Source organism: Thermobia domestica, chromosome 3, assembly GCF_964235325.1.
Source record: "Thermobia domestica chromosome 3, izTheDome1.hap1.1, whole genome shotgun sequence".
Lineage (NCBI taxonomy): Eukaryota > Metazoa > Arthropoda > Insecta > Zygentoma > Lepismatidae > Thermobia > Thermobia domestica.
In genome coordinates, this window is record NC_137456.1 from 109,681,370 (window position 1) to 109,694,704 (window position 13,335).

Here is a 13,335-nt window from a genome sequence, read left to right on the forward strand (position 1 = left end):
AGGAAACCCACGCACACGGTGTTTGTCCGCCACGAAGTTCACTTGGCGGGGGCTAGGGTCGAATCCGGCACCCCAAGCACCAGAGGTGAACGGTCTACCACTGAGCCACCGCGTGTCAACAATGAATTAGAAGTGTGAATTAAAGGGAAAAAAATAGGTTATTCATTAACAGTTCTCCGCCTCGATTTGTAGTAGTAAGGAAAGGCAGAATCCAATGCAAGGGGAACCCAACTCAGGGAACAAGAGGGGTCCACGGGTGGTGGATAGTGGAACGGTATCCAGTGCAGGTCACCTGCAGGTCACCAAATAAGCAGCCTCCAACCAGAGCGGCAGTAAAGACCAGAAAATGCTCTATCATCACGTGACGATGATCACCCAATCAAATAGCACAACGCCCATACCTCACCGTGGCATGGCGAGGAAGTGCTGCCTTGGTGAAGGACCCCCAAAAGCTAGGTGATGACTGTCAACAGTAATAAACCAAAACCCACGATAATGGAAATGAACAAGAGAAAAGGAAGCCTCAAATAAATAAATAAATAAATAAATAAATAAATAAGCTCCAGGGCAAATCTATAGCCAATACTGGACATGACAGCATATGAGTCATCGGTGACAGGATGTTGAATCAGCGGACACCTGAAGATACTACAACTGAGCAGATAAGTATCATTCTATCCACATCAGTACATCTGCAGAAAATTTTGTACCCAGCAACTACCAAGGCAAGAAAACCGTGAAAGCGCATGAAATAGTCAAGTGAAATAAACGAAGAATTAATGCACTTATACAACATAACAACGAAACTCAAAACAGTTAACACAGGATATAGGCAACAATTTGGAATGCAATTCAGAAAAAAAAATCCAGAAATCGAAGTAACCGATCAGAGAATAGCAGACCAGATACGAACAATAGAAGTAAACAACCTAATATCAATAATCAGACTACAGATCATCAAAGAAACAGCAAAAGCAATAGCTACGGAAACAAACAAACAAAAACAAAAAAATGACAAACGTCAGAGATTTCAGAAAATATAAACAGTACGGAAGACGCAAATAACGGACGCAATCTAAAAGCAAAAGAAATTAGAAACTCAACTAATGGCAAAGACATGGATAAGAAAGACCACAGCCAACTGAAAACAATACGAGAAAGCAAAAGCAGAATTTTAGGAAACAGTTCCAGAAGAAAAACCACCAATACAGAAACCAACACTATTAGGAAAACTAAGACAACAAAGGAAATGAATAAAATATTGCCAGAGGAAACGAACAAAGCACAAACTTTTAATGATATCCAAGCAATATTATCTTATGCAGTTTTAGCAATAACAAGAATAACAGAGGAGAGAAATAAGATCAAATACCAACCGAAAAAAGAAGCTAACAGAACCCGGAGGAAATACTTAAAGGAAGAAACCCTTAATAGCAACATAAGAGGAAATAAGAAAAGACTCAGGCAGAATAAACCAATACGAGAGATATAGAGGAAAACATTTAATGAAACACATGCAGGAAATTTTCAACAATGCAAACACACACACCAGACACGAAGAAAATAACAAACACATAACGGAATATGAGAATATACTGAAACAAAAACTAGTGTTTACAGCAGTAAAGGAATTGGAACCACGAATTCACGAGGTTAACGCAAACGTATTCCTGGCCGTTTGAGGAAACTGGTTAACAACACAGACGGCTAAGTTGATATTTAACATATTATTTTGTTTTCTTATGTAACAAAGGACATGTGCATTTCGTTCTAATAAATGAAAATCAATATCACATATTTATAAGAGAGTTATAATGCTTAGTTACTTTTCACCTACCCTGTATTACTTTTACATCATTTTGTACACCTATGCAAAGGTTTTCTCCATATGATTTTCAACTGACCTTCTATGCGCTTCCAGTGTATTTCGCGTGCAAAACACGTGTCTCTCCCTCTTAGACGCTTATTCTTATTTCCGTATATATACGATAACAAATACATATAGTGAAATTTCGTTCGTGTAATTTCCTCCTATCAGAGTTTGATTGTGCTTTATTTCAAAATACATTTTCCTCAAGAGTTTCTTTTTTCTTTTATTGTTTTTTAAGATGCTGTTTGTTTTAATCCGTTTGAATTAGTACCCAACTTTCAAACACACATACACTAAAGTAAGATAAAATAATGATTTTCATACATTTTCATTTTTAATTTCTTCAATAGAGTATTAACAATACATACTTTAAATTGTTGTTCACATTATTATGTTCATCACCATAATGCAGAATTGCAACAAAAAATTGAAAGTTTTAGCTTTTTTAACTACCTCGTGTACACAATCCTTTTTTCACTTTATGATCGCTGGATTCCAATATTACACAATGTTAGTACTACCTATTAACTGTTAAAAAGCTTTATGAAGTTTAAAAGTATCTTCGTAATTTTTTACAAGGTATGTATATAAACACGAACTTAAATTAATTTAAATATAGCTATCTAGAAATATGTGTGTTGCTTATAAAAGAATTACTGGGTTCAGTAAAATAGTAACAACATATTATCCATGTTACATCAAGTCTATTTAGAGATTGTTTTATTGTATCTAGACACCAGTTTAAATTCATTACGCTAGGGACAAAACGTAGGCTAATGCTCTTCAAACCAAAGTATTCCAAGTTCTATATGAATTCGAAATTTACTCCAACGTTAAGTATTATGACAATACTCCAATGCTCTCAATTTCAATAAATATTTTCCAATTGTATTTATTTTTTGTGATAGCGAATTGATGCTACTGATAATATGGTATTCTACCCAGCAATATAGAATTTAGCTTCATCTATATTATTTGTAATCAGATGAGTCCGTGACTCTGTGTCATACACTTAAAGCTAAGTGTTTGTCTCTTGTTTTGAATTTTGTGTTCGTAACGCAAAATTTAAGTGTTGAAAAATTCTTCCTACAAAATCGATGGAGACTTTATAATTAATTTCTTGTCTGTCAAACTGTATGATATGTACAGTTATAGTATGTGTACAGTCATATAGTATAATACATTTCTATTTCACTGACATATAACTACATCAAAAAAAAAAAAAAATCCTTCAAATAGTTTTATTATTTATTTACTTATTGGTCTGAAACAGAAACAGCGTCCAAACCATACATTTATTGTACGACTGGATTCCAGCTCAATAGTTTTTTTTTTTTCCTTCCTTCCTTTTCTTAACGAGAGCTATTGAATTCGTAAGACACAAAGCTACGTTTAACTTAGCTAGTAACCGAATCTGTTTTCTAAACAACATTATTCTTTCAAAATGGCAAATATTGATTATTTCGCCCCAGAAACACAGTGTGTTTCTCTTCTATTTTTGTCATTATTTTTAAAAATATCATGGAATCATATCAACAAATGATATACTATTTGACTGATAACTCAAGAACTATTACTTACTAATTCATACTTTCCTTTAAAATAACAATAAACTTAATATACTGATCTAACCTGTTACTGATGCATTCTCATTATTAATTGAAGTCTTGGACTTATCATCAGAGCTAATACCCAGTGTTGCTGTTTCATTAGCTTGACTTGAAAGAGAACTCAATGAATTCAAACTTTTCTCCATAGTGTCAAAGAACTCAGTAGCTTCTGTCGCCACTTCAGGTCCACTCTCTGTGAACAGAATCATGATTTCCTTACCAATCAGTCACCAACATTTCAAATATAAGAAAAAAAATAAGATGGAATAAATGCAAAGAAAACTACATAAAAATTCAGAAACAAATTAGGTATCTTGAGTTTGTTGCATTAAATAAGATTATCCTCACGCTGCTGAACACTACTGCTATATTTTTATCTGTCATCGAACATTTTGAAATCAATGATGTACATATATTCGATTTGCGAAATAGGTTTGGTCTTAAATTTTCAATGACTATATTCATTGCACTTTTTTCATAGCACTATCTATGAGACTATTACAAAACAAGCATTTTGGTTATGTTTTTGTTGTACAAAAATGTTAAAAAATATTAATGAGGCAAAGATTAGAATTCTTTTTCTTTAAGGACGCGATGTCAATTACCTTACTTGTGGAATTGTTAATAAGCGGTATATCGCAGTTATACCAACCTAATGACATGAGCATGATTACCTTTTGCGTCCACGAATGGAAACGGCGTGAGGAAGGCTTCAAAACTTAATCGTCCCATGTAACCTCTCTTCAGGACTTGTCTTCGTTCCGTACTCTTCAAATATCTCAGAATCATGATCTTTGGTAACCCCTTAGGTATTGGATTGGTGTAACTGGAATGTCCAATTTTACGTGTGGGGAAAACAACCGTCTATAACGCAAGAATGAACCGCGGTCACGCTTACGACGTCAAAAACTTTGTACATGGTCAGAAAACAAGTTAGAGTATCCTCTCAGTCAGGAAACAGTGTTGTTAAATAGGCCCGTAAAAAAATGCACCATATAGAACACAATCGTGAGTGCTCTTCATTTGTAAGTTCAAACGGGAACGTTCTTCTCATACAGTCACGAAAAATATTCACACTATACGTGGAACAGAAGTGGTGAATAAATGCTTCATATGTCGTTGGTTTGTGAAATTCGTGAGAGAACACAGAGATATAAGCCCCGCAGCTACCGACCAACAGCATGTACTGAATGTACAGGAAACATTCCTCTTCGGTTCCATCCAAAAAGTTTCGCCAGGTGTCCCAAGTGAAAACTTTTATGCAATCTTCTATCCTACCCACTTACTCACCTGATCTTGCACCCAACAACTTCTGCTATTTACAAAACTGAAGGATTCATTACGAAGCACACGTTTTATGTTCAGAAATGTCCTTAGTAGTGTTATTGTCTAGTTTCTACCCATCAAAATAACTTCTCAGACGCTCTTGATAGTATGATGAAATGATTGTACTGTTTTATAGAAGTACACTAGAATTATGCCAACGCCCTAGCAGCACTGAAATGACGCTTCTCGTTAGATAAGCAAAGTCAATTAGTGGCGGATCTGGGTCGGAGGAAAGAAGAGTGACCGTTTGTACTCACCCGATGGTGTAGGTATTGCGGTGTGCACACAGCATCGCGAGGACAGGTGGGGGGCAAAAAATAAGTGACTGACCTTCCATACGCTAATAACATTCTCATTAGAATAGGTCAACTATTGAGTAAATACATCAGGAATGTGTGTCTGTTACCGATGAAGGTAAAGCAAACTACCCTTAGTAAACAACATGAAAAACTAACTACGCCGAGTGTGTATTACTTTTTTCCTAATAAACAATGGACAAGAGGGTAGTACGATACAAATCAGGTGGAAGGAAAATCGACAATACACACACTTACATAAAAGAGTTGAATACTGAATGCTGAAGAAATAATTTGAGATTACGCAACACATAATAACCCAGGGCCTAAGATTTCCTTCAAAGATAATAATAATAATAATAATAATAATAATAATAATAATAATAATAATAATAATAATAATAATAATAATAATAATAATAATAATAATAATAATAATAGTAATCATCATCATCATCATCACAACCACCACCACCACCATCGCGAACAGCTTGTTGACAAAAATACAGCATATTTTGTGGTATCAGAGCACTACATTACGACGCAATAATAATACTACTAATAGTAATAATAATAAGAAATAAGAAAATGGTCAACATAGGAGCTCTAATATAAAACATAATGCATATAAAAGTCAATTAAAGAGAAATAATTCCTTGTCAACGCTGTAAAAATTACCAAGCTCTCTATCTATCTAAAACAAAGAAGAGCTAAGACCAGCAGTCTTATAATTACATTTTAGTTTAATGTTGATAAAAGTTATTGCTTAAAAACTATCAGTCAGATCTCATAAAATTTTCACTTGCTTAATACAGTAAGTCAAAATTTATATACTTAAAGAATCTGTCAATCTTTTTTAAACTTTCACATCTCCAATACACAGGAACTAAAATCGTGTTATTTCTTTGCTATGATGTAGTACTTTAAAACCTGTTTCGTAAACAGTATTCACTGATATGTATGTTATCTAATATTTTTTGCATGCATACTTTGCCAAAATCTTATCCTCTTTTCATACGACTCTCCAAATCCCAATAATCATTCCAATATTCATAGCTATGTGAACAGTAGCTCATTTTCATCTTAAAACATAGTAGTCGAATAAAATATTTTTGACCTCTATCTTGTTCGTCAAAAAGTTTTAAAAACACTGTTTCGTATCATCATCATCATAGGTATTCTGCCATTATTGGCAGATCACTTACCGCAACTGAAAAGCTTCCATCCTCCACGGTCTTCCGCTAACCTCTTCCTCTTCACACACGATTTTTCTGTTTTGATATCGTCCATTAATTGTAGTATCCTTCGCCCTCTCCCTCACTTTCCTGCCACCAAACCCTCTAGCATGTCCCTTATGACACAGTTCCTTCTTAGCCAATATTCCAATCAGTTTCTCTTCCTCTTCTTAATAATATCTAAAATTATTCTTTTCTCGCCCACCATTTCTAACTTCCTTTCATTTCTTTTCCGCTCGACCCAGCTAATTCTATCCATTCTTCTCCACATCCACGTTTCGAAAGTTCTCTTCCATTCGTTTTTCATCATTTTTCCGTAATGTCCATGTTTCTGCCCCATACAGCACAATACTCCACACCACGCATTTTATGAGTCTTTTTCTCAATTCTTTATTCAAGATCCCACTTTTGTCTTTACTTCCTCCTAAAGGCTTCTTTCCCCATTCCTATCTTTGCTTTTATTTCACGTTCGCACTTCATATCATCACTAATAATACTACCCAGATATCAAAAACTAGTCACCTGTTCTTTTTTCTCCCCTCCTACTTCCATATTTGACACTGGCTCCTTCGTTCCAACTACCATGGCTTTTGTCTTTTCACCATGTCACATTTATTTTCATCTCATATTCCTCACAGCTCTTCCTCAAGTTTTCTAACATCTTATTGATTTCATTTTCAGATTTTGCAACAAGAGCCATATCATCTGCAAACGGTATACATCTAATCATTCTACCTCCTACTGAAATGAAGTCTTCATTATGCAGGTTCTATTTCTCTATCTCTTCTAGATTAACCAAATGTTAGTTTTGATCTTACAGGTAACTTTTATACATATAACATTACAAGCTTTATCTCTGAAATATAGCCCACTGTTTAAAAATAAAACCTACTATCTTTTTGGAATCTTGTACAATAGAATTTATGTGATAACGAACTTTAACTGACCGTCAAATGTAATACCTAGATCTTCAATAATGCTTATTTTCTCTATTTGTACACCACTGACCTCGTATTTACTGACATAATATTGAGTTTTATTTGTGTATATTATAACTTTTGTTTCCTTATCATTAATTTTTAGTAAATTGTTTCTACATCACGTGTTTATTGTATCTAAGTATTGCTGTAGTAAATAATCATCATACTCATTGTTGACTAACCTGAACAACTTTATATCGTCAGCATATAACAGAATGTTTAGAGTACTTGATTTTTCCGGGAAATCATTTAAAAATAAAGAAAATAACAAGAGCCTAAGAGCTACACTTGCGGTATCCCATTTTTTTACTAGCCTACAAGAGAATGTGCAGGCCCCATTTTAACTTTGTATGTTCTATTTTACAGATAGCTTTCCAACCAGCGAATGTACAAAGACGAACAGACATACAAAATGAATTATCTACCAAAAACAAAACATTAAAAAACTACACTCTAAGTACCTTCGCTAAATGCTTCATTAGACAAAGAAAGAAAGTAGAAAAATTCATTATATCCATTTCATTAAAGAAACAAAAAAAAAAAAAAACTAAAAAAAAAAACTTAATTACCTGACTGAGGAGTATCTACTTCGGATGTATTTAGGAGAGGCGGTAAATGGAGTATGTAGAGCAACTTCAGCCTTTGCGTTAAATCTGCAGAGCTAGTCATGCCAAGAGCTGCAACCACTTCCCGAAAATTAAGCTGACCATCTTGGTTTCCGTCCAGTAACTACACAAAAGGAAACATTTTTACTTGTTGCTCAGGCCACGTCAAAAAAGATACAAACGAAACTTTAAAAAAAATTTTTTTTGCTATTTAAATTAAAATGATAAAAATTTTAATCAAAATTCTCAACAACTTTAACCACGTAATTATTGTTTCAAGGACTGATATATTTCTGTTATTAATTATTGAAATGTTAAGCTCATTCAAGGATTAAAATACACTTTGAAAATCTGGGAAGTAGCGCAGGGATCGAAGCTGTTATAATAATAAAGTAACATTAAGGATAGTTCTTTCCATTTTCCATTTATTTGTAGATGATGCCACAGATGTCACAGAGCACTCTAGTGATCGTAGCCATGTCTAACGGGCAAGTAGGATACAGTAAGTTTTTCACGATAACTTTAAATTTCAATATTAGTGTTTAACGGAAAATAATTTGACCAAAGATGAGACATATAGCAACTGATAAGACCTCACAGAATTGGAAGAAAATGATATGTGAGAGTGTAAAACCTCATGCATGGCTTTCGAAAATATGGATAAAAACTAATTTCTTTGTAAACTTAAAGACTGATCCTGTACGAGAAGCATACCACTTATTAAGGTGAAACTGATACTGGAATATACCTTCATTAAATTCTTTATTACGACACTAGCAAGACGCCAGTGCATATTACGATTAATGAGATACAATTTAAAATTATCATTAAATCTTAAATTTTAATTTCTGCTTAACTAAAATATTGTCGAAGGACACAAGACATATATCAATCGATAGTTCACATGAAGCTGAACAAAATAACAAGCCTGAAGATAAATTCTTATGCGCAGTTCTCGAGAAAATCAAGAAAAACGAATTTTTGTGGGGCTAAAAAGTATGTTGTTTATTTCCAATAACAAGTGATAGTTTTTATTTTGCTGGAAGAAATTATCGTGTATTTATGCATGTGAAACATACACTGTTAAATACCAAAGTGCATCTGCAGTTGCTAGTTTTTTTTTTCCTTCCTAACAGTGACACAAGTATTCCTTTACCAACGCACTACTTGTAAATTTACCACTTCTCATCAACAAATAAATTGTAATAAAAATAAAACACCATCGAAACACTTTTACTTTTACGAATACCTCATCGTTGTTTTAAAATCTTAATAAAAATAATATATTCACTCATATATACATATTAGTTCGTTGCCCTCCCCCCCCCCCTCCTTAATCTTGGTAACAAAAATTACTGCTACCCTGTAACTTATCATTATGTCTGTAAACTTCATCCTTTGAAATAAATGTAGTTCTGGATCATGGTGTTCGGTTTTTCAAAACCCAATTATTTTCCATCCCCGTATTCCTAAGAGCTGGATTTCAAGTTTTAATAAAGAGTGATTTATTTCAAAGTTTATCTCTCCAAATCTACTTTACCTCTTCTTAAAATATTTAAGTTTCTAGTCCCATAAATTGAAGTTAAATTATAGTATACGTACCCTAAACAGTCTAGCTGAAAGAGATTCTGCTAAAGATCCTTGTCCCCATGGAGAGAGACCAGTAAACAACAAGTGAAAGAACTCAAAATCCACTTGGTAGGCTTCATAATAAGGCTGTGTTGGATCGTATCGATCAGCTGTCTCAGGCGATGCTCGTCTTTGGCTCATCACCTCTTCACGAACAAGAGCAAGCAAATCCTTCAGAAAAAAGCAAAACAACGTGTGAAAAACAATAACGTATGTGATCTTTTCACAGTTCCACTAGATTTAGGAGTGCCGTGGATTCCGAGGTAGAAAGCCACACCAATCTGAATTAACTTGTAAAAAGGGCGTTACAATTTAAAATTTCTGAATTGGCAACATCATGACGTCAGTGTCTCACGAACAACAAGGCACTATCTATCGTTCATCAAGGCACTATCTACAGATTTAGTGATTATCTCTAATCCTAATTGTATTCTGCAACAACTATTTTTTTATACACTGGGCCTTTTACTTAGAAGAATGTTTTCTTCACTTGTTTCAATGACCAAGGTCCTATTATTTAATCAAATCAGTAACATATCTCCCTAACGACAAAAAACTAAAAGACCTGTCGTTCCACAACAGCTTTTTAAGACAGTGATTTAGGAATTTAGCCATGCTTATCAAAAGTAAATGTCACCTACTCTTATTTACGGTCAAAAACCCCAAACATCTGTTATAAATTTAAATTTTAGTTATTGAAACACCAATTTCTATTGCTTTAGACACCAATGCGAAAGATGTTAGGTTCGCGTCCGATTTATGCACAAGGAAATTAGATTACAATATTTTTTTCAGGAAAATTTTCCAACCTCAATAAAAATTAGCTGGGTAAGAATTAATATTTACTAAAACGTTGAGCAAGTTAAATTGTCATTTCTATTTAATTCATTCAATCCTAACTAACTCTACGAGTTAACACTCGCCCAACGGAGATCGGGTCATTTTTGACCCATAAATGTTTTATTTTAACTTTTTTCCCATTTCTTCTTCCTTTTTCCGGTCATCGACCTAGGTAATTCTTTTAACCTACGTACCATGTAGTAACACTTTTATTACTCTAATATTCTTTATTTGTCAAGCACAAATAAACAATTCTTTGTCTGGGTCTTGAATGATCCGGTTTTCGCTGTTTACGTGAAGCATATTTTATTTGTCTTGTCTACCTCACACCGTCCGATTTGTTGCCATTTTACTCTCTCTGCATGATCACTTCTACTCATGGTCACTTGCTCATTCCCTTAGCTTGCTCCATGTCAGCAGTGTTGCCAGGTAGCAAAAAATTCTCACAAAACGGGAAATTCATATCAGTGGCGGGAATGCAGGATACTTTCTTCCAAATATGTAGGATATGAGATCATTTTCTTCAAAATATGTACCAATGGAAACGCATGGTAATATATATGCATATCTGGGTGTGTTTGTGTGCGTTATATATTTGCGGGAAACATTGAATCATATTAGAAAATTTCATGTTTATACGGACGGGAAATTTCCTTTCATGAACTGGTAACACTGCCTGTCAGAGTAAATATCAAACATTTTGGTCCAATTTGACTCATGCAGACGAAGAATATAAATAAACTGTGCGCGTCTGTTCTCTGTGCGGCAATAATGTCCGAGCAAAAGTTTTTGAAAACTTCAGATGAGATATTTCGTGAACTGATTATACAGCAACAAGAAAATGCTGAAGCTATATAGTCTGGGTTCTGGCTGGCACCCCAATTTTTACCTTCTAGATCTGCCACTGAAGACCAAAATGCTCACCAATATCAAACTTTAAATTAATTGAAAATCTAGTAATAATATTATGTTCTCCTTAAAAAGCAATTAAAATATTGACAGATCAAAAATGACCCTATGTTCGTCGGATACGTTATTTCTAGTATCTTCGCTGGGCGAGTGTTAACGAAGCCGGACGTTCATCGCGCCAGAAATAAAAGAAGACCACTGAATCCTATCCTGTGCCAAACCATCCAGTAGGGATTGGTTCACCTACTTCTGACGGTTTTGCTTTATATTCTTCTTCTTGTTTGTTCTTGGCCTGCCCAGAGCTCTCTTACCCAAAAGCTTTCCAACCAGAACTCGGTAAACCCCGCATGAAGAGTTCACGTTATGTAACTTTGTTCACTCAATTTGTTCGTCTGTTTTGGCTCCAGACAGAAAAATATTAAATATTTTATGCCATCTTTAAAAAAAAAAAAAAAAATCCAAAATGGACTCACAAGATTTTCATTTTCTTTCGGACTCGCGAGATTTTCTTTTCTTTTTTTCTCTAGTAAACAAGATCATCAAAATACGAAAAATAATGATACGAGATCACTGTGAGGAAAAGGCAAATCAAATATCACTTGTTTACATCTATACTAATACAATATAATATAAGTGTGTATATAATCTCTCTGTCAGCTTTTCGCACAGAAAGGAGTAACCTAGTGTCACCAAATCTATGTCATGGATAAATCATCACAAGATCTAGTTCTATACTAAGCCCTTTTTTTCCGAATTTTGGCACGGGTGGGATTATGGAGGGTCAAAATGTATGCATAAAGAGAGATGATAAATACCCAGTTCAAATCCAACTTCAGCCCTCATCGTCGTGGGAGAAGGAGAGATATTTAGGAAAAGCGTGCAAAATAATATGTTCAAATGACCGATAGTAGTGTCAAAACCATATTTTTCAGGCTTGCTGAGATAGACAGTAACACTCCCGACGCCATTTAAGTCGTAACTTTTGCCATTATCATCATGAACGTTACGGGTGAGAAGGGCGTGCAAAATAACATGTTCAAAATGACCGATATTCGTGTCGAATTTAGTTTTCGGGATCGCTAAGCTGATTGGTGACAGTCCCAATGACATTTGAAATCAGGTTTAGGCAAGAAGGGACATGTCAGCCGGTCCGAGAATTCACAGGGGCACCGTCAAAGGCGCTGTTCTTCGGTATATACATATTTCACTCATATTGATAGGGGCAACGCCTAACCTGATATGTAAACATATCAAATAATAAGGATCTAGGACCAGCATTAACAGATCAAAACTATATCCACGAAGAAATCAAATGTTGGCTAAAATCGGGTAATTCGTCTTCGCGAATTATTTCGAAGAGTTTGAAGTTTAAAATACATGAAACGGTAACTATGCCTGTTGTACTGAATGATTGCTCGCTTACTTTGAGGGAAAAACGTAGACTGAAAATATTTGAGAATAAAATTCTGAGGCGTGTATTCGGACCAAAGAAGAACGGAAATGGGAAATGGCGGAAATTTCACACCACGGAATTGCATAATTTATACCGTTTACCTAACATTGAGTGCCATTAAGTCTAGGAGCCTCCGGTATTCAGGTCATGTAGTAAGAATGGAAGAAAGTACGAACGTTTTCAAAATTTTAACTGGAAACCTAATCGAAAAACACACACACATTAAGAAGACCTAGGCGCAGATGGGAGGGATAATTGATATGGATCTCAGGAATACAAAGTAGAAACTGCATCCAGTTGGCTAAGGACAGAAGTTAATGGAGAGATTTTGTGAATGCGGCATTAAATCTCCGGGTTCCAAAGGCTATAGATTTACTTAGTTAGTAAACGCACCTGCAACTCCTCAGAAGTAAAATAGCCATCCGTGACTACACTGCGAACAATATTCCTTGACATTCCATCTTCAAGAGATTGTACTACTCGAAGCCGATGTTTCAGCCGAAGCCTTTCAATTGTTCCAGCAGACAGAAACCCGTATCGACTGTATGCTTCATAGATAAGGGATTGAACAGATATACTCTG

General features: G+C 34.8%; 1 protein-coding gene across 3 annotated transcripts in view; it reads right to left on the minus strand.

Moving 5' to 3' along the window:
* Positions 1–13,335, minus strand: part of Tbc1d8-9 (TBC1 domain family member 8/9) — a 104,194-nt gene that overhangs the window by 13,703 nt on the left and 77,156 nt on the right. For 2 of the 3 annotated variants that reach the window (XM_081751436.1, XM_081751438.1), the window contains exons 16-19: positions 13,147–13,332; positions 9,525–9,722; positions 7,887–8,046; positions 3,503–3,673 (exon numbers count right to left, since the gene is read on the minus strand). In XM_081751436.1, the coding sequence (XP_081607562.1) occupies positions 3,503–3,673; positions 7,887–8,046; positions 9,525–9,722; positions 13,147–13,332 (715 nt within the window). The remainder of the gene's footprint in view (positions 1–3,502; positions 3,674–7,886; positions 8,047–9,524; positions 9,723–13,146; positions 13,333–13,335) is intronic. The other variant, XM_081751439.1, reaches the window with a different exon arrangement.